Below are 22,812 nucleotides of genomic sequence, written 5' to 3' on the forward strand. Positions count from 1 at the left end.
TTACATGTTTAAAATAGAAATGTTTCAGATTTTGTATAAACATGGTTCAGCCTAAATTACTTGTATTTCCACAATCACTCACATGAAGTTATTGATTTTATTAACACAAGTTGTGAAAAGTGTATACCATAAGTGGTAGGTCAATGCTATTTGGTATGCAGTTGTTTAAGCATTGGCACATCTCATTTTCATTGAGGTTATTTAACTGTGGCCTTACCATACCTTCTTTTTATATACCCTTGAAACTGTAAAAGAGAAAGGAAAAAGTGACAAAAAAAAAGACCAGGCAAACGCTCAATATTATAGTTAGAAGTTAGAATTTTAATATAGGTAAATGAAATTAAGATTTTGAAAAGTGTCTATTAAGCATGAATTGCAGTATGGCGATAATCCTCTTCCATAAAATTGAAGTCAGTCTTAAATTTCATGCTTTGGTGACTCTGATTAAGTTTTAACTCCCATCTTTATTTCTGCACTATATTTTAATCTGCAATCATGTGATAAGGTGTTAACCTCATTTAAGCTGTAGGTTCATCGGAGTTACTAACTATTTGCATCTGTAGTCAATCAGTTAGTCTGTCTTTACACAAAATACATTTTGATCATCGCCACTGAAACCATACACCTATTTTGGACCAGAGTTGGCAGGATTGATATATTGGAGGTCCTGTATAAGTATTCAAAAAATCATTTTTCCCTTTGAGTGAAAAACCTGGCTGCAAAGCCGCTGCATAAGTCAATATTTGATTCTGATTGGCCAATTATTAAAGTCTCCTCCTTTGAAAAGAAAAGGCAGATTTTAAAAACATCAGTTGATTAATGAAATTACCAACCTTTGGATAAATATGTCAGAAAGAATTCCCTGTGAGAAATAAGGGGGAAGATTGCCATGTGAGAGAGAATTAGACTTCTATCATCATTTAGTTGGAGTCATCTAATGTTTGATGTTGGTGTAAATCTGATTAAATACCCAATAGATTTAAGTCCCGGAAATATACTGATTTTAGCATATGAACTATATCCAGCATATTTCTGAGTCATTGCAGGCACCACATTGTGACCTCATTTGCTATAAATTGTATTCCCTTGTTCAACTTTTCATGTCAATATGATGCCAAGTGGTCTAAGTATTTCATCTGTTGAGTTAATATTACTATATAACCTGTCAACAGAAAGGTTGTCATTTTAACCATTCACACGGCTGGTATGAAATATATAGCCAATAATGCTGAAATTGGTGTTAAACATAAAAATCTATCAATGTGAAGCTATTTAGCAAAGCTTATTATTGTAGTTTTATCTAGACTGTTCTGTTAAATTTTATCATAAACAAAATAGCAACTACATAAGTAACAATTCATCTGTCTGATTCGTTTCAGCTTAGAATATTATATAATACAAATAATTCATTTAGGTATTTAACACATTTCTAAAAAAATACTTTATATAACTAATGTTAGTTGATCCTTCAGTTGAGTTTTTACTTAAACAAATGATTATTCCTTTTTGTAGAATAATATTGACTTATCAAATATAGAAAGAATAGCAGAAGAAATTAAATTTAGTGTTAAAAATGTTCATGCAGATGGAAACTGTATGTTTCATGCAATTGCTATACAAATCTGGACAATGTTGCAAAGCAGAATCATGGAGGAAAAGGCTAAGGAATTAAGATCCAAAACAGTTGAATTCTTAAGAAACAATGATGAAACACCTAGTGGAGAAAAGTATTCCTCATTTTTAATATGTGATGAAGAAAACCAAAGACAGGAAAAATGGCTGCAGTATTTAAAAAACATGAGTTCTCCTGGAATATATGGAGATGAAATTATTCTCAGGGCAATAAGTCACCATTTCAATGTCCATATATGGGTTCTTTCAACTGCTAGGCCAAAGGAATTCATCAAATATAATGCGGCCAGTTCAAGTGGTGATACTATTGTAGTGCATCTTGGTTTTATTGATGAAAGTCTTCACTATGTGAAATTAGAACGAAAAAAGGTATAAATTTATATTAATTTATAAAAAACTAAAATTTATTGCATTTAAATACAAAATAAGTTAAAATTTTTAAGCTTTAAAAAAATCTCCCCAAAAAACAAAGAATAAATTGTAAAAATGCAATGCTCATAGAAAATTCTAGAAAATATTTTTACCCAATCTTTGTTTCTAGAAGCACAAAAACAAACGTTCACATTTGCTTTGTTAATACGCTTGATTCTAATCTATATCTTTCTATCAAAGTGTTTGGTTTTAGGTGACTTAATATATTTCTTTAAGCAGTGTCAGATTAAGTAACCTAGAATAAAATATAATAGGTGTTTGAAAAATGTCAAGAAGGCACAATGACTATGTCAGTTCATAGATGCAGGGATCCAGTTAGCTCATAAAACATTGTCATGACATTAGAAATCAGTGTATAGTAAAAGAGTTTTTCTGTTAATGGATATGATATAGATCAAAAGGGCCCAACGGCTCAATGTCTTAATAGTTTCTAATTCATCAAAGGAATATTTAAGAAATCATGTAGGTGTTAAAGCACTGGATTGGTGATTTCGTTGGGACTAACAGTCCACCAACTGTAGTATCGACCAATTTTTAGAAATGAAAACTTCATACTTTGGTGTAAGGTATTAGGATTTATCTTTGTGGGAGTATAGCAGTGTCCAACAAAAAGAAGATCAATGTGACCTACATTTACACTTAATTGACCTTGATTAAGATTATTGTTTCCATGGTCAGGCCTCAGATACTAAGTGACCTGCAATATTATATTTTGGTGAAAGGATTCATCTTTTGGAGTATTGCAGTCTCCCACAATAAGAAGCTCATGCTGACCTATTCGTTACTGTAAATGAATGTGTGAACAAATAACAGAAATAAGTACAATTTGGTGTGTGCAATTGGGAAAAAATTGACAAGAACAATTAGTTATTTGTACCATTGAATATTTCCTTAGGTTACTAGTAATATATTTAAAAATGTTCATACATAAACAAAAAATGAATTTATTAATTGTACCTTTAGGTTCTTTTTAGATTTTGACCTTTTTCATAGGCTTTTATAGTTACTGGATGTCTTTGCCAGCTAAAAGTAAAATTTTATCTTCTTTGTGTTTAAATTAAGATTCTTCGTGCTCTTCTATTCCATAGTGCCAATGGGGTGGGGGTATTGACTTATCCCTGTGCTTCCTTCCTATGTTCCAAATTGGATACATTAGGCTTGTTAGAGACATGGTTTATCCGCTAACATATCCTTCAGTTTTCAAGCTAGAACTTATATATTATGTAGTACACATACTCAAGTTTTATATTTTATCAAGATTTTGATTTCCTTTAAAGGAGAAGGTCTGGTAAAGGTCAATTTTGGCCTAATTTGAAGTACATCTGATGAAAGAGTTTTGACATTTTTGAAACACTTAATTTTCTACTTCATTCTATTCTTTAAACACCTAAGTTCGATTCAATTATGTTATTTAAATGATTTATCATTAAAGACACTCCAATTCAACCTAAAATTTATCAATTATGCCATTAATTGTCACTTTTCAGATGGCTTTTGTCTAAAATGAAAATGGCTGCATTCGTATTCAGTCTCAACCTTATATTTGTTATTTATTATCATCAAATACAACACATATAATGTGTAGGGTGATAGTTCATATACATAAGATGTGCATTTCTTCAGGATTATGATTTTGTTTTAAATTTTCCACAAAAGACAGAATGTTGAACTTTTTGTAAAAGTAAGTAGAGTTCATGGTTTGAACATCAGTAAACTGTGGTTACTTTTTTTTAACAGCTAATTCCTCCTGCAGTTTTCAAGCTGAACTTTATAGTTATGATTAGTGTTTGTACAACTATAAAAGGTGTGCATATTTACATCAGCATTTTCTGAGAGTTTATATTATGCAGGGTATTATAACATATATTAAGGGTGCATATTATCCCAATTTTGATTTTTTATTACATGTTCACTTATGAAAGAATGTTAAAAAATTTTTGGAATGGTCGCCAATGTGTCAGTTTGTTAGACACACCCACTTGAAGTTGCACTTCAACATCAATGTTTACGAAATCCAATTTTTTTGGCATTATATTCATGCATGCTGCAGGGCATCATCTTTGTCTAGTTTTTGTTTGCCTTTTTCAGATATTATCCATATTCATGTCTTTTTTGGCATTACATTTACATTTTATCAACAGAAGTGTACCATATCATGAAAAAAAGGGTTCACAATTGTTAAACTGTATCATATATATGATTAAAGAATCCAATTCACAATTTCTCATTAAAAAAAACACATAAAAGAGCAGAATTGAGATTTACAAGAGAACTAGTTTTACCCAGTCACATTTTCAAGTACCCATCCCAAGTCAGGAACATCATCATCTTTAAACTTTTCTTTATTGAAATATTGGGTGTTGATGGCATATAGTATATAATATTTTTGTTGAACTCATTAAAAACTTTTTATGGACTTTGGATGATTTGGAGCTTGAAAGCATCTATTGTTGAGGACTGTATGTTTCCCTTTAAATATCTTGAATATTTTTAAGCCCTGCCTGTGATAATAGAGGCTTTATGTTTCCATGGTTATGCATCTGTCACTCTTCTCATATCAGGTTTTAGTTTGAGGTAGATTAAGATTTGGTTTAAGGTAGTTTGTGGCTGCATCAACTTGAAATGTAGTACACAGGTTTGCTATGATGTGAACTCTTGAACATATATTTCAAATTAGGGTTTGACCCAGATTTCACAGTTTGATGAACATAGAAATATGATAGTGAAAGCAGAGAAGGGTGTCCTATGACACATATTCTTGTTGTTGATTGGTTGCTGCTCATTATTGTATTCCTCACATCTTCTTTATTTAATTGATATGACACAGCATCTATGCAGTGAACATGTTTCATTGCCATATTGAGAGAAGAAGACATAAAATTATTAAACAAATTTGTGATCACGAAAGAAAGCAGTAACTCACAACACACAGAGGGAAAATATTCTAAGATGCAAAGAAGTTAAAATGTCAAATAGATGTACAAGAAATGAACTAAAAAAGAATAAGCATGCATAAAATTGTGATGGTAATCCACAAAGAATTGATGTCATTTTCATGCATAGACTTACTTTTATCTTGACTTTCAACTGAAAAATTTATATATTTGCAAACTTTTATTTATATTGAAGTTTTTTTTTTCTATTATAGGAACAGGTCAACTTTGAATCAGTTGTGTGATGTTCAGAATAGTTAGGCCAGGTAATTAAAAGCTTTTTATAATTGTGCAAGACCAAATGTGAAATAATTCTTCTTTAATTTCACTTTAAAATTACTCCACCTCAAGTTGACAAAAATAATAATGATGCTTCAATCTGTCCAAAATCATATTAATGTATGTGAGAGATCTGGGATATATCTCATTGAGAAGTCAACAAGACAACACAAAATAATGAATGTAAACCTAGATGTGAATTCATGAAAAAAAATGTCCATCTCACATTTTTGGAGCAATTTGCAGCATTTTCTCTTGATTTTTTTGTGAACTCAAGTTCTCATAAATTTTTTTTACATAGTGCATTCAAAATTTTAGAATGATTGTATGAAGATTTGCAGTCCTTTTCTTTACACATACTTAGAGATTTTGCCTGATTAATCTCATATCTCGCAGAAGATTTCAATTTTCTTATTTTGCTAATTTAAAAAAATCTTTAGATATCACCTTTCCTTTAACTTAAGCTTCAAATCATTCATATACTGTGGATTCATTTATTTTCGTGGGTACCAATTTTCGTGGATTAAGGAAAACTTACATGTTCTTGAATATTTAATTTTGTGGTTTTGCCGAAGTCTGCTTACAAGCCTATAGAAAATTTGGTATTTGTTGAACATTTAATTTCGTGGTTCACCTGTACCCACAAAACCCATGAAAATTGGTATCCAACAAATAATAATGAATCCACAGTACTCTCTGAAGCATATTAAAAAATGTATCAATACCATTTATTTGATGTTTACAATTACAAACCATTTGTACTGCGACTTGCCCATCTTAGTCTTTTTCATTATCATATGTATTCTTTTAATTCTTTTACAGGTTGTATGACAAAAGTTATAGTCTACAAATGTGTTCATAGAGTTTAGAGAAAGGTACAGCATGCACTGCCAGATTGTACTGATCTCATACAAGGTTCAGAGAGAAAGTTGTTAAAAGATCAAAACCTCAAGTTTTCTGTGAAACAAGATGTGTTACTGTCTGGATGTATGGTAGTTTTGATATGTGTAGATGTTGGTTATTTAGGTATTATGGCTCAAGGCATGCTTATAGTTTTCCACAAACAGCATATCATATAATTATACATATTTGTTATTTAAGCATATTGTTGAATTTCATCTCATTGTTATAGATTGAATGTAATTATTATTATGTTAATGTTACAGCTGTTATCCTAATGCTAGCGAGTTAAATGTTTGATTTGCTTGCTTGCTTTGTTTGTATTAAAGTTTGCTCAAGCATTGTAATTAAGATTGACATCTGCAAAGAATATAAGTAGGTGGAGTTAAACCTGTATATAGGAAAATTTGATTATTTGATAATGTCCAATCAAATTTAAATATAATGTATACAAGTTTAACTCTGCCTTTTTATATTGTTTTCAGATGTCAATCTTAATTACAATGCTTGAGCTAACTTTAATACAAACAAAGCAAGCAAGAAAACCAAACCTTTAACTTGCTAGCATTAGTATAACAGCAATAATGAATATAAAATATTTTGTTAGTTGGTAGAAAGTACCAATGCTCAGTTTACTATGGATTCATTAATTTTGGTTTATATTAATTTTTTATAGTTGCAGAACAATTAGCGATTACAAAGGTATATAAATTTTGATTTCATAATTTGCTCCTATCAAAGTAACTTAACCTTTGTATCTCTTTGAATATTTGTGGTGTCTACTAAAAAAAATCCAAAAATTAATATTCATCAAATATCAATGAATCCACAGTAATTAATTTTGATCTCCTGTTAGTTTTTTTTAATGAGAGATGAAACTATTTTTATATATAAATTGGTGCAAATAAAACTATGCAACTTTTAATCTATTGACATGATAGAGGATTCTCAGGATTATTGACAACATAATAGCTTAGCTTAATCCTCTTCATGGTCTTGAGCATATAAGGCATAAGCAAGGCACCTCCAATAAGATCTATCTTTTGTCATTCTCTCTTTATGATTCCAGGTGTGACCATGTCTTTTTATATTTGCAATTGTGTCTCTTCTCCTTGTACCTTGTGGTATCCATGTCAACATTTTATTCACATTTCTGTTATTACCCATTCTTCATATATGACCAATATACTTCCATCTCCTTCTTTTGGTCTCATTTGCTTTGTTTATCACAACTGTTCTTTGGTAAGTTAACTGTGAAAAATTATGTTTGGCCATCTGATGTTTATAATTTGTAATGAGCAGCATCCTTCAAATCCTCTAATTCATCTTTCCAATTGTAAAGTTTTTTGCCATGTTTCTGCACTGTACAACAGGACTCGCAGAACTATCATTACTCACATATAGTCAAATCTTTGTAGAAACATTTCAAGGTCATCATTTAAAATAGATTCTCATACAGCTGATTTTTTCAGAACCAAATATTTATTTTGTTTATCCTACCTTTATTTATTTTTAATTTTCTAGGTGTCTCCAAAAAATTGCAAAAATAACCCTCATCATCCATCGTTCTAATAGTTCAAAATAGTTGGATGAGAATCTTAAGATGGTTTTTGTCTTGCATGCCACGAAAGTCGCGGAAAGCGAGACATAATGATTGCTTTTCTGTTGACGGCTGCAATGACGCCGTCAACAATTATTAGTTTTCTGCTTAATTTAGTTTGATAGGAACTACTTGTGATAGATCAATGATATTTTGTATGAAGTTGCATTACTATCAGTACATATCAGTTTGACGAGTATTTTGAGGCCCTGCCCCCTAGGATATGGTTCAGTGACTTTGAATTAATTAGCAATTTTGAATGTTAAGTTTTCTGCTTAAGATAGATTGAAGGAACTACTGGTGATAGATCAATGATATTTTCTATAAAGTTGCATTACTATCAGAACATATCAGTGTGACGACTATTTTGAGACCCTGCCCCCTAGGCCATGGTTCAGTGACTTTCAATTAATTAGTAATTTTCAATGATAAGTTTTATGATTAAGTTAGCTTGATAGGAACTACTTACAATAGACAATATTTTCTATAACGTTATATTGCTGTTTGTACATCTCAGTATATCAACCATTTCGAGGCCCTACCCACTAGTTGGTCCAGCAACTTTGAATTAATTAGCAATGTTGCTGTCCATCAGATTGTCTTTTTCTGAATTTTATGCTAACAGGCGATACATACCTCTGTGTCAACAGGATATTTTATAGTGGCTTAAAAATCATATCATACTATGCCATACTTGCCAACCTCTGACAATGAGAAATCATGTCATGACATGACATGACATGTCAAAAAGCGTGTGAAAACGCGTGACGAAGATGCGGACTTTTTTATATGTACAATGTTCATAATTTCACATTATCATGATTATACAAATTTGTTAATATATAATAAAAACAATATTCTAGAGTAAACTTTTATTGTATTCAACAGTGGTCTGTTTTGCTGCTTTTAAAGCAACACCCTAGGCTTAGGCACATATTCAAATCAACTGCCAGTTTGATTACATTTACTTGATAACAAGGCACACAATATATCATTGTCGAGTTCTGATCAGAATTCAGTGTAGATTTTTTTATAATTGAAAATGTTCTCTCACAGTCAGAATTGATATTTGGCTGAACTTAAATAGCTTGATAAGCTTTGAAAGAATGTCATAACGTATTTTGCCATCTAAAATGTCATCTATTATCTTTGCCATTGCTCCCAACGAACTATATATGTTGCTATTGTCTCTGAGGCTATTGTCTGGTCAAAACTGGGTAGTTCATCAGAAGACAGCTGGTACTATGAGAACTGATCCAACAGTTCTGTGATATTTCCATCCCCTTTGGCCTGTGGGAATCTGTTTGGCTAGGTTTGAAACTGAAAAAGAAAAGTATTTTATTATTTGATTATCATTAAGCACGTTAAATGCTTAATCAAATCGCTACATTGTAGTTCTCCTCTCACATGTATTGTTATGATTGCAACATAGGGTGCACAATGCGTTACTCGTCTCTCGATAATTTAAACTTGAACTCCCAAATATAATTTGTAAATCTTGAAATTTATCTTGGTACGTACACATCGTTTTCGCTTAGCAATCGGCTCTTTAGACGACGGTACAGGTCCTGAAAGCGAACTATTTCTGGCGACATTTCCCCTAAGTGAATTTGAAAGAAAGAAAGTCACAAAATCGTAAAAACTAATCACAAACTACTTACCTTAAGGGCTTTTGCTGTTCGTCCATATAGAAAATAAACAATGGCGACAATACAATTACTTCGAAATTTTCGGTATTTTTTGTCTAATAATGAAAAAACCCGAGAATCGCGATATCACTAACGACCAAAAAATCAAAACAACGAAAAAGCGTGTAATTGCGTGTAAAGATGCGAAACGCGTGTATCGCCATGTGACAAAATCCTCGCGTGTAAACCGTTGAAAAAGCGTGTATTACACGCGAATATCATGTCAGTTGGCAACTATGTACTATGCTTAATTATTTTTTGACAAAAGGAAGACAATTCAAATGTTAAAAATGTTCCATCACACACCATACATCTGCTACCATAAAAGTCATATATTGAAAAAAGTCTGTTAGTTTTGAATGCTTAAGGACAATATTTTTTTTCAGAATCATTAAGAAAATGTTAAGTTTTAAAGATGTGCATATAAAAAGTTAATATTACACAAAATGATTAAATTCATCATTAATTCAATTATGATAAACATAGTACAACGCACATATTTTATTTTGATTTATTATAGATGCTTTAAAAATGGCATCTTTTATTTTATGTATTTTGTATTATACCTCATATAGATTTCTGTAAATTATTATTATTGTATATAAGAAAGGAGTATTTTGTTTAAAATGATGAAGATGGTAATAAATTCAGAAAACTTAGTATAAAATAGGTCTGTGGTTTTGTATCTTACACATGTTTCAAGTGAAATTTGACTGCTAAAAATTAATTGTTGCAGTATTAAGTTATGTTAAGGGCATCAATGTATATAAGTGTGTTATGTATTATAATAATTTTATATTATGTAATATGCTAGTTGAGAATATAACAGTAGAGAATATGCCAGTTTAAAGTTATGCTTTTTAAATCCTAGAGAGACATTTAATAAATATTAATCAAATAGCTATAAGTCAGAAATCTGTGATATATTTATGTAAAAGTTATATTTTTTTATATTCCCACACAGTATAACTGTTGTACAGTAACCCACCTAACCTGTAGTATTAGATATTCCCTATTTTGGATTATATATGATTACTTTTTGAGAAAATTTTATTATTTGAAAAATTATTCAAGGAAATATGTTTAGATTTCAATAAGAACATTCATAAACCGGATTTTCGAAGGAAAATCAGTTATTTTGTTTTTGATTTTCAAATTTAATCAGACATAATTTGCGTTTGCGAAAAAAATAAATAATTTATATGTAAAAATTATGGTTATTTGTGAGGTTGTATTTAAGTCTTATTCAGTGAAATTTAGAGTAACCCAATTCAATGACATTTACAGGGAACCTGATCAATTTCAACAATAAATAAACAATAATGGTTGTATTTTCAGTAAAGATTGGCTTTTATGAAAATGCTGAGGTTTTTGGTATTTTTTTTTAAAAACGTTTTTGTATCAATTTAGAAAAGCATTTTTTTATGGCATTGCTTTGAAGATATAGCTTTGACAATTATTTACATTAAACCTTAGTAGTTCTCTAATCAAGTATTTGCTCAATCACTATGATCAAGGGAAACTGAATTCCAAAACATTTGTTTTTTTCCATTAGATATAGCTTTCATATATTACTACCTTTGTGCTTTGCTTTTATTTCACTTTGACCATTTTGTATTGCCAAAGAAACCATGATGTAAAAATTGTGTTTTAAACACTATCAGTGGAAGCTTTTAAAATAGTTAGAAATAGAAAAATAGAGCTTTAAGCTACTATAGCATATGATGCTGCCTATGAGACCGTTGTTCAAATTCATTTTTTATTGTACTTAAATTCTTTTTAATTTATCATCTATTTGATTGATTCTTGAATTAATCAAATAATGTTTACAAATTACCTTTTTTACTTTCTGAACATGATATAAATAGGTGTAATTTGATCATTAGATGCAGATATTATACAGAGAATTGTGCAATGTACAGTTTTCAGGAAAATGCATATTGGACAAAGTGATTATGCTGTCTGAACATGTGACTAATAAATGGAAATCCCCCAAACATAGATTAACAGTGTTTTGAAAGTCTGACGTTTTATTAAAGTCATTTTTAAAGTATCTGTTCTAAATACTGCATTACAGCACCACATACATTATCAGTGTCAGTTATGTATCAAATGCTTATTTTTGTCGTGGCTACTTAATTGATACGTAAGAATTTTCTGTCTAAAAATATGTGAGGCCTTAAATAGGAATAGGGTATTAGAATGAAATTGCTTTGCTTGAAATAATTCAACGAACAAACCAATGTTGTAATCCTACAGTTGTCTTTGTGGTTTTGTAATGGTATAAGACTGAAAATGCTCATTTTTTATATTTGTACCTGGAATGTCATCATTTTGTATATAACCTATAAATACTTAAGAGTTGTAATAAGTCCACCCGACCTCAGAGCTATTGTCATTACATGGAGTCTGATGTTTGTAATCCATAATTGACTTTTTAAAATATCTTTTTTGAAAGCTCGAGGCAAAATGGAACTGATCTTGGTCACAATCATTTATAGGTTGCTTTACTTGGATGATCTTGCTAGTCATCCAACATTGTTGTGGTTACAAATATAGACCATAATGACTTGGATGGAGAGTTGTCTCATTGGCACTCATACCACATCTTCTTATATCTACATAATGGTAAAATTAATAAATATAATAGTAAGTCATTGAAAATCCCATAAAGTTTATATGATAACAAAACTTTTGGATACATAAATAATTTTCTTTATTGATTTTGGTCTACTCCAAATAGTATCGAGAATTACCCTCACTATAACTAAAAATACAAGATTGTAAAAAAAAATCAGTAAGAAATATAAGGAATCCTGTAAAACGGTAATTTGCTCTAATCCAGCCGTAGCTATAATTTTGGTATTTTTTCAGTTTTATCATCTTTTTAATTCTGTGTAAGTTTTGAATTTTCAAATATTTTGGCCTTGGGCATCGCCGAATAAACATTTATTTTCAAAGTGTGCATCTGGTGCAGTAAAGTTGGCACCGTTTAGTTTATTGCTTCTAACATATGGGGAAGTCAGTCATTTATGATACTGTTTATGAAAAAAACAGACACCATGTAACTTAAAGAGGAAAATTTGACAAAAACTGAAAAATAATGTTGAGAACACATTCCATCAGGACATTTAAGAAATTTATATACTTGTCATATCATAGAATAGTGTTCTTAAATACTATCATAATTGTCTTAGACATAACTAAAAAGAGAAAAAATTGCAATAAAAATTCAATAAAAGCTATCCTGAAAAACATGTAAATGTTGGTTACTGTCGTCATAAAAAGAAATAGACAATGTGCTAGTTCTGTGCAGTCCTATACTATTTTAAATAATGATTTGTTTTAATTGATGACACTGTTTGGGTGGTGGTTCCTTCCCAAAACTGCTGGACAACAGGTTATTGCTCTGAATCATTTGTTATAATTTTATTGAAATTATGCATACAATTCAAGTGAGCTTATGGACTTCTTTGAGGATTTAGATTAATGCCGCATTGCTGGAATGGTCAGCCTAAATAAAAAAAGATTTCAAGTTATTTAGAAAATATGAATACACAATTTTTGCAGATGCATACAGAAGATTTGAAAAAAAAATAGTTGCTTGTAGTTTTGATATTAGAATGTGGATAATTGCAATATAGCTATTACATCTATTAGTTGTTTGTTTCTTTTAATTTATTTAGTTGTGCAAATAGAATGCTGACAGTATTGTACTTCTATGTATTGAAATTAAAGAAAATAAGTGCATAATATACATTCATTGAATATTGCAATTATATGATTTAATCAACTGTATATGGAAAATTTTGAAATTATATAATATAATTAGCTGCATAGCACTGAACTGCAATACTATGATGTAATTGATTAAATATATAATACTTAAAAAGTGATTTGATCAATGAATCATCTGAATAGAGAAAAAACTTTTAAATGTAGTATCCTATAGTTCAAATAATTAAGTTAAGTTAAAGACTTTACAAAAATGTATAAAAATTAGCAAACATTTTTTATTTCAATTGTGCATATATCATGTATGTGATATCTTTTAAAAGCAGCATTTAAAAATTGTGATTTTCTCCACATTTATGTTTTGACGTACAAAATTAAAAGCTTTGATGAGTTTTAAAAAAAAAAATGATTAAGGTTGCAAAAAAAAAAAATTCAAACAAGCATGTTACACCTAAAATGTTTATAAAATATAGACTATTGCTGTCTCATGTATAAGTGAAACAATATTTTTATCAAATTTCATCATATTGTAGGGTTCTGTTCATACTGATGCATTTTTTTATACGCCCGTCAAAATTTTGACGGGACGTATTATGGTATACAAATGTCGTCTGTCTGTCCGGCATAAACATGTCGCACCGTAACTTGAGAACGACATCCAAATTTCATTAAACTTAATATAGTTGTTTCTAATGATGGTCAAACGATCCGTATACTTTTTGGTGAAAATAAGATTAAAACTTTTTGAGTTACAAGTAACTAAAACAGGTGTGTGTTTTTTTTCACATGTCGCACCGTATCTCAAAAACAATTTATGATTATTGCTTAAAACTTTACACACTTCTTAGGATATATTAATCTTAAGATCTGTATACTTTTTGGTGATGATTCAAAATTTTATTTTTGAGTTATTGAGTAATTTGTTAAAAAAAGGGGATGGGGTTTTTCACATGTTGCGCCGTTTCTCAAAAACGATTTATGATTATTGCTTTAAATTTTACACACTTCTTAGTTATAATAATCTAAAGATCTGTATACTTTTTGGTTTTGATTCAAAATTTTATTTTAGAGATATTGAGTTTTTTATAAAAAAAAGGGGTGTTTTCGCATGTCGCGCCGTATGTCAGAAACTATTTATGATTATTGCATAAAAATTCACACACAAGACAACGGGCGTATCATGCGCTCATGGCGCAGCTTTTTATTCTCAATATAACCGATAACCAAAGTTAATAAAATAAGGTATAATGAGATCTGATATTAGTCCTTAAATGTAAAATTACAAAAAAGTTGAAAGCAATAGGATAATACAATAATTTCTAATGTTACAAAAGGGATGTGCAAAATATATTATGCGTTTTTGATGTTGGACCAAATCAACACTTGATAAATTTCAATGCTCAAACCTAAACATTTGAAAGCCAGGAATGCATAAATATGCTGAAACATTATACAATTATAGCCTTTGTATGAGGTCGATACAAGGATATATTGACTGAGGACGAAGTCCGAGGTCGATATACTTCTTTGGGTCGATATATCCTGTATTGACCTCATCAATAGGCTATAATTGTTATATTATTAATTTCTGACCATTTTTGTATCAAAATTCTGATTTGATTTTTTGATTTTGTTGGAATTTTATAAATATCATATTGTCTCCTAGACAATAACAACATATAAGTTGTTATTTCATTTACTTTTTTTTTTTTTACATCTTATGTATATGAAGATTTTTTTCTTCAAATAATTGATCATAGATATTTTTTTATAAAACTTTTAACAATATCATGAAATTCATTACATGAGGTCACAAAGTATATCGGTTTTTAGATATTCTAAAAATAACTGTGCAATATGCTTTTTGCTTTGCAATATGCATTTTGCTATCCACAGTTTTCTCTCTACCTTCAAAAATATAGTTTAAAATGTGAATATCTCTGAACGAATCAAATTAGTTAAAAAATATGAATTAATAATATTAGGAACTATATCATAATTTGTCTTGAAAGATATCATATCATTTCAGTAGTCTTCCAGATCAAATAGAAATCCTTGCCTTGAATGAAATCATTATTTTATGATACAGAATTGTTTTAGGTGAAATACTTGGTGATTTTTTCTTGTATTTGCATTTCAACTCATTTAATTATTGTTAAGAGGGTAAAACATGTTTTTTTATTTTTTATTATTCTTCCCTCAGTTTATTTATTTTGTATTTACATTGTATCATAAATCAAATTAATTTGTTTAGTGTATGTTCACTGGTGTTAATATGTCTTTTGATTGAGTTAAGCCATTTCAATTGATATTTTATAGTGTGTCTTTCTATGTTGTGATGTTACACTATTGTTTCAGATAAGGGTGAAGGTTTGGTACCATTAAAACGTTTAAACCCGCTGCAATTGTTTGCACCTGTCCTAAGTCAATAATCTGATGTTCAGTAGTTGTAGTTTGTTGATGTGGTTCATAAGTGTTTCTTGATTCTCGTTTTTTATATAGATTAGACCATTGGTTTTCCTGTTTGAATGGTTTTACACTAGTAATTTTGGGGCCCTTTATAGCTCTGTGTTGAAGACTGTACTTTGACCTATAATGGTTTAATTTTATAAATTTTGACTTGGATGGAGAGTTGTCTCATTGGCACTCATACCACATCTTCTTATATCTACTTGCAAATATACATTCATTAATCATCAAGTGGGGATTTACTTAAATTGCTATAAATGACTGTTTTCTTAGTTATCAGTTGATTAGAAAAAAGTTATGGTTTCATGTATTTTTGTTGTTGTTTTATTGCATACTTACATTGGATTCATGAGTAATAGTTTTCCCTGTTTTACTGATACATTGCAGATTTTTAGTCCTATTTGATAAATGCAGTACTTACCAATTATTTTATAATCAGGAGAAATAATATTGATTGATTATTTATTTTATTTTAATTGATTTTGCTAATATGATATATTGTTTATGTTTTATTGTAACTTTTTTCAGTTTCATAGTCATTATAAGCATCAATGTTAAAATGAATGTTTTTTTTATGGTTGTGTATAGTTATTCGTAAAGATTTGCAATTAAATAATATCATATGCTTGCAAATTTTTAACAGTGTTCATGATAATTCTGAAAGCATGTTGGTGCTCACATAGGTGTCAACTCTTAATCCTTTTATACAAAACTTTTTTATATCATCTTATCTCTTTTTGAAGACCAAAGTCCTTACATGTAGGTCATGATTCCCTCTTTGGAGATAACACTTTTCTCTGCATTTCAATATTACTTCATAAGATGTTTTCTGTTTTTTTTTTTATCATAAATTTATTTCTTTACACAATAAAAAGAGACAAAGCCACCTGCCGTGTTGTTTTAGTTTATATATCCTTAAATAATTGGATCTATCTGAATCTTGAAAGACCTTTAAAAATGAATAATATAAGTAAGAAAGCATAGATAAAATAGTGTTAAAACAGCAAGAAATAGTAAATTTTCTGTCTGAAGAAATTTGCAGAGGGAAATCTAAAAGTTTTAAAATTTGACACCTATGGCACCTTTTATTGTTACTATAGAAAAAACTTTGTGCATACAATTTTAGTAGGAATATGATAAACTATTTTTTTTTTAATGTTAAAAAAAAAGTGTTATTTAATGTAGAAAGGTAATGAAAGTCATGAGGTAAAAAATGTTTGAATTCCTTGAGGCATTACTGTTTGTAGATTATTTGGCTCTTGCCATCACTTAGTATCTGTCGTAAACCATTTTGAACAATTTTATGCTCTAAAATCATGTGACAACTAATTCAGTATAATTATATATATTTACATCAAAATTATTCAGTAAAATGTGTCTGAACTGGTCTCCATGTGCCTGATCATTATGACTAGTATTGACAGTTAGCCATTTCAGTCCGGTTTCAAATTTCTAGTCACTCAGATTCATGGGAATACCATGTGTTCAATCCACCATTTTCTACATTTGAAAATGCCTGTACCAAGTCAGGAATATGACAGTTGTTGTCCATTCGTTTGATGTGTTTTGTCATTTGATTTTGCCATGTGATTAGGGACTTTCCGATTGAATTTTCCTCGGAGTTCAGTATTTTTGTGATTTTACTTTTTATGCCATCTCATTAATAATTCTATGATTCTATGATTGCAACTGTGCTAAAACCCTAAATTCATTCCCCACAAGATACAGCTTTTTTATTCAAATCTTAAGGTATTAATTTGTTCCTTTACTAAAAAATGATTTGCAATTAATTTTAAAAACTAGCCAAAATTGGCAAAATAGAATACCTTTAAAAAAATCTTGACTGACAGCCAATTTTATCCGAACTTTTATGATTGTTTACACCAGACATACTATCATCTTTCTTCAGTAATGGTTTTGTATAATCTTGTTTGAAATAGTGCTAATTTGTTGGTGCAGTTTCAATGATTGCTGGTGTTGTTAAAAATAGAATAATAAGAAAAATATACAAGTTGAATGAAAAACAGATTCGTTTGTTCTGATGCCTATATTGATGTATTCCTGAAATCGAAGAGTGATACAGTCTCCATGGGTCTCTAGTCTTGTTAAGCAGATTGTAGTTATGATGTAAATCATGTTTATTTTAGTCATTTTTTTAAACTTAAGATATTTGTTTTAACATCGTTGTTGATTGGAATTATGTATGCCAATGAAAATTAAAGTAATTATACAGCCCCATTTCATTAAAAAATCACTTTTTATTCTTGTCAATTTTTTATGCTCAAATATTTATAGAACAACAACAAAAAGTAAATTTATTAATATATCAATATTATAAATTTGTTTTTTTTTAAATTTGCAAATGATGAATATATAGTTGAATAAATTTTGATCCTTTTGAATTTACCAATCACCTTCAAGTTGGTAATATTCTTATTTTGGAATCTTTGTTTGAATGTTGAAATTTGAATGGACAACATAATGTCCTACCATGAATTTTTATAGAAAAAGCAGGAATTTTTTAATTATATATATAAAAATTTTATACTATTTCAGCTTTGAAATGCAATAAAGTCGATTTCATCTATAGTATTGTTTTAATTTTAAATACATAATGAATTGTCATGTAAAACACAGATATCTGTCAATCAAACTCAAAAACATCTTAATTGTTATACAACATCATGATATGATCTTCAGAAAATGGACAAAGCATAGTTTTTATTTTCTGAATGGAAGAGGGAATATTTTATAATGGGTAACATCAGCAAAATTCATTTGTGTCATTTCTTTGGTACAAAGATTAAACGGACTTGCAACAACACCACTGATTTTTCTGTTGAAATTAATCTCAGCAAAACATGATGAAATAAGGAGACATATTTCAAACATTTGGAGTGAAAAATTTAACTCAACATATTCATTTCCAGTTGTATAGAAACATTTCTTACTTTATTTTTCGAAAGCCTCATATGACAACTAAACCACTCTGTCCATAAAAAGGTTTGCAGACTCAATTTCTGACGACAATACATGCTAATTATCAAGTTTAGATTACAAGCATCATATACAAAGAACTTTCAAAGAATTGCCAAATGTAATGATAATTCTGATTGATATAATGTTTCTGCCCCTGGGTTCTTAAATAAAAACAAATCACGATTGTTTATTGAATATAAGAAAATAACAATAAAAAAAACGTGTAAAAACTCACCAAAGATATCAGGCTTATAATTTGCTTACACTCGTTTCGTCTGCATACGACTCACCTGGGCGCTCAAATCAAAACAGTTTGGAGGTCAAATGAAAATGAAGAGCATTAAAACCCTAAAAATTCCCAAAAGTTTTACCAAATACGTAAGTGGCAATCTTTTCATGCGGGTAGAAAATTTTTAGTGTTTGGAATATAATTCAACATTTTACAAAGAGTAAATTTATAGAAATGGAACATATCAATACTTATTCATGTCAACACAAAAGTGCTGACTACTGGAATGGTAATAACACCAGAACCACTATCATGGTATCGACCCACTTGTAAAAACTCGTCAAAGATGACAGGCTTAAAATTTTATACGCCAAACTCATGTTTCGTCTGCATAAGACATATCAAGGACAATTAATAGTTATCAAAGGTACCAGGCTTATAATTTGTTACGCCAGACGCGCGTTTCATCTACATAAGACTCATCAGTGACGCTCAAATAAAAAAATCAAGAAAGACAAACAAGTATAAATTATGTGTTCAAAGGACAGAACACCCTTCAAATCACTAACCCCAACTTAGAAAACGGGTTAACCTTTAGTACTCAGAAGTGTAAGTATTGTCAATTCCATTGATGTTAACCGGACATGTTCTTGACAAAAAATTATGACCAGAAAGAACCCTTGGAATGGTAGCTTCCTTGTAACCAGCAGTGGTTTATAAATGAAATCCAGTTAGGAAATACAGGCTCTGGAGTATCGTGTCAACAGTGAGAAAAATACTCTACACTGGTGCTGTTTATATTTTGCTACATACTTATGAGTAAATCTATTAAGTTTACTTTCAATCGACACTTTCTATTGACTTCTCTTTGTATGTTTCTAAGGTATTTTTATTTTTTCAGTTCATTGAAATTGATGTGATAAAAAATAAGTCCTCAAACTGACTAATTCAGTCAATGGACACCATCTTTAAAGCGGAACATGAAATCTAGAGAAAAATTCTGTTTGTCTTTTGTGAAGTCCCTCTCTAATTTGTGCCCCAAAAGAATAAAAAAAAAACAAGTCAACAAGAGGGAGAACAAAGTTGCCATATACTAGTAGATGTGGATGCTTTTGATATGATAAACATGTCCATAAAAAACACCAAATATGTCAATGAAAAAGTTTAAATATCTTGACAGGTGTCACATGTAGAACAGGATCTGGCTACCCTTCCGGAATGCAGTCGCTCACCCCCGGTTTTTGATGCAGTTTGTGTCGCTCAGTCTTTAGGTTTTCAAGTGGTTTTTGTTGCCTGTTTTTCTTTGGCGTTTTTTCTTCTTTTTTTGCTATGAAGTTGGTTTTTCTTCCAATAATAAAGATATTGTCCGTTTGGTATCTTTAGCCTCTTTATGATATCATTTCAGATTTTTATACGGCCGCAAAAAATTTTTTGGGATCGTATAATGGTATGATGTCGTCGTCCGAAGACACATTGGTTTCCAGACAATAAATTTAGTTTAAGTTAATGGATCTCTATGAAATTTTTTAAGAACGTTCAGTACCACAAAAGGAAAGTTGGGATTGATTTTGGGGATGATGCTTCCAACCGTTTAGGAATTAGGGGCCCAAAAGGGGCCCAAAACAAACATTTTTCTAGTTTCAGGATAATAACTTGTGTATAAGTATTTCGATTGCTCTGAAATTGTACAACAATGTTTAATACCACAATTAGAAGGTTGGGCCCCTTTTATATTTCATATTAGGGGTTATGGGGCAAACAGTTTAGGAATTAAGGGCCTAAAAGGGGCCAAAAACAACAATTTTTGTAGTTTCCGGACAATAACTTGTGTGCAAGTGTATGGATCTCTCTGAGTGATATTGTACCATAAGGTTCCATATCACAAAGGGAAGGCTGGGATTGAGTTTGGGGGTAATTGCCTCAAACATGTAGGAATTAGGGGCCAAAAACATGCATTATTCTAGTTTCCAAACAATAACTTGTGTTATATGTGTATGGATCTCTCTGAAATTGTACTACAAGGTTCCATACTACAAAGGAAATAATTGGATCGTATCTTGGGGTAATTGCTCCAAAGGGGGATTCCAAAAGTTGCGGGGGGGGGGGGGGGGGGGAGAGGATTCCAATTTTTTTAAGGAATTCATAATTTTTTCAAAAATTTTCAAATTTCAAATTTTGTAAAAGTTTCAAGAAGTAATCTTCAATTGCACAGTATTGCGCAATAGATTTGTAAGATCTTTTACCACATTTATTTTGTGTCAGAAACCTATATTATTTCAAAAATTTGATCACAATCAAAATTCAGACAGTATCAAGCTTGAATATTATATCCAAATTTGCCCCTACTGTTCAGGGTTCGACCTTTGCGGTCATATCAGGCTGTGCTCAGCGAAGCATTTTATTTTGTTATGGTAGGCAAATCCTGCTGCACTAGTGGTATGAATTCGTTCATGTCAAAATCGAGGAAGAGAGGACAGGATTGTGGTAACATATATGTGGTCAACTGTGACCGATATTCCATATCTATCAACCCGGCATCTCTTGTAAACGTTTGTCGAAAAAACCAAGGGATGACTTCAACTTTTCAACTATGTAGTAACTGGGACTAGTATAATAGTCCCAGGTAGTAATAGCTTCCTTGTATAAAGCAACTCTCTAGACAGTCGGGGATATAACTCTATAGGGTTATTACAGAAAAATAACATACATTTGTTATTGTGGACTAAAAAATCAAAGAACTGTGATAACATATGTATGTTACATGTTTCAAAGGGACAATATACATCACTAGTTTAGTTAAAATGCATACAAGTTTTATTGATATTACTATTGTCTTTATGTTTACTTAACTATAGAAAGATATAACAGTTCATAGTTTGCCAATTTTGCATAGTACACCTATATGTTATTACAGAAAAAATATGCCTGTAATAACTAAAGGTGTTATCACATCTTCTCTATATCACTCCAAAACATTTTCTCAGACATACATCATGCTTAATTACAATGTATTTTAATTTATTGTAAGAAATAATGACCAGAGCATGTAATGAGGTTCTGCGCAAGCTTCCCAGTAATTCCCAAGTGTCTCATATAATAGGTTATATCAGAGATATATAAATTGTATTATATGTCTCTGGTTATATTAACTAAGCTATGTTATTACAGCTAATTTCATCCCTTAAAAGCCTCGTCTCATTGATTTACCATGGTTAATCAAAAATGTAATAATTTAGTTAGAAAATTAATTATCAATGCTATGCATTTAGTTTCTGCGCAAAGTCTCAAGAGTTCCCTACAACTCGTAGTTAAGTTACGAATCGACTAGTTACGAAACGACCAGGTTACGAAACGACCTGCACCCGATATGAGTTGTAGGTTATGGAAATGTTGAATAAATATTTCGATTAAAAATATAAAAAGACTTATTAATATATATAACAATAACAAAGGACAACATAATGATGAATCTCAAAGAAAGAAAAAAAAAATGAGTAAGTTTATGTTCTAAAGGAAGACGATTTGCAAAAAAAAAATTAAAAAAAAATTGAACTGTGCCAACGCCGGTCCGAAGCCCAGGTGAAAAAGGAGGACGGTTATGCAATTGCATGTCAATTTTACATCTGGATACTATCTTATGATCATAAACAAGCTTCTGTCCAAGTTATTAAAATATTTAAAACTTTAACCACAGAGTGAAAGTAATGTTAACTGGCAGAAAAACTAAGTCATTTTATAAGTAAAATACGGATAAACAAGATTTTTTTTTACAAAAAGTCCTTATAGATACTATCTTATGATCATAAACAAGCTTCTGTCCAAGTTATTAAAATATTTAAAACTTTAACCACAGAGTGAAAGTAATGTTAACTGGCAAAAAAACTAAGTCATTTTATAAGTAAAATACGGATAAACAAGATTTTTTTTACAAAAAGT

General features: G+C 30.1%; 1 protein-coding gene across 3 annotated transcripts in view; it reads left to right on the forward strand.

The window, feature by feature from the left end:
* Positions 1 to 6,415, forward strand: part of LOC127738809 (YTH domain-containing protein 1-like) — a 30,050-nt gene extending 23,635 nt beyond the window's left edge. The window contains exons 10-12 of one of the 3 annotated variants that reach the window (XM_052250197.1): positions 1,513 to 2,001; positions 5,213 to 5,263; positions 6,099 to 6,413. In XM_052250197.1, the coding sequence (XP_052106157.1) occupies positions 1,513 to 2,001; positions 5,213 to 5,242 (519 nt within the window). In that variant the 3' untranslated portion in view covers positions 5,243 to 5,263; positions 6,099 to 6,413. Of the gene's footprint in view, positions 1 to 1,512; positions 2,002 to 5,212; positions 5,264 to 6,098 lie in introns of those variants that run through there. The other 2 variants (XM_052250198.1, XM_052250199.1) reach the window with 2 other exon arrangements.
* The last annotated feature ends 16,397 nt before the right edge of the window (positions 6,416 to 22,812 follow it).

This window comes from Mytilus californianus, unplaced genomic scaffold (assembly GCF_021869535.1).
Source record: "Mytilus californianus isolate M0D057914Y unplaced genomic scaffold, xbMytCali1.0.p SCAF_4, whole genome shotgun sequence".
Taxonomy (NCBI): Eukaryota; Metazoa; Mollusca; class Bivalvia; order Mytilida; family Mytilidae; genus Mytilus; species Mytilus californianus.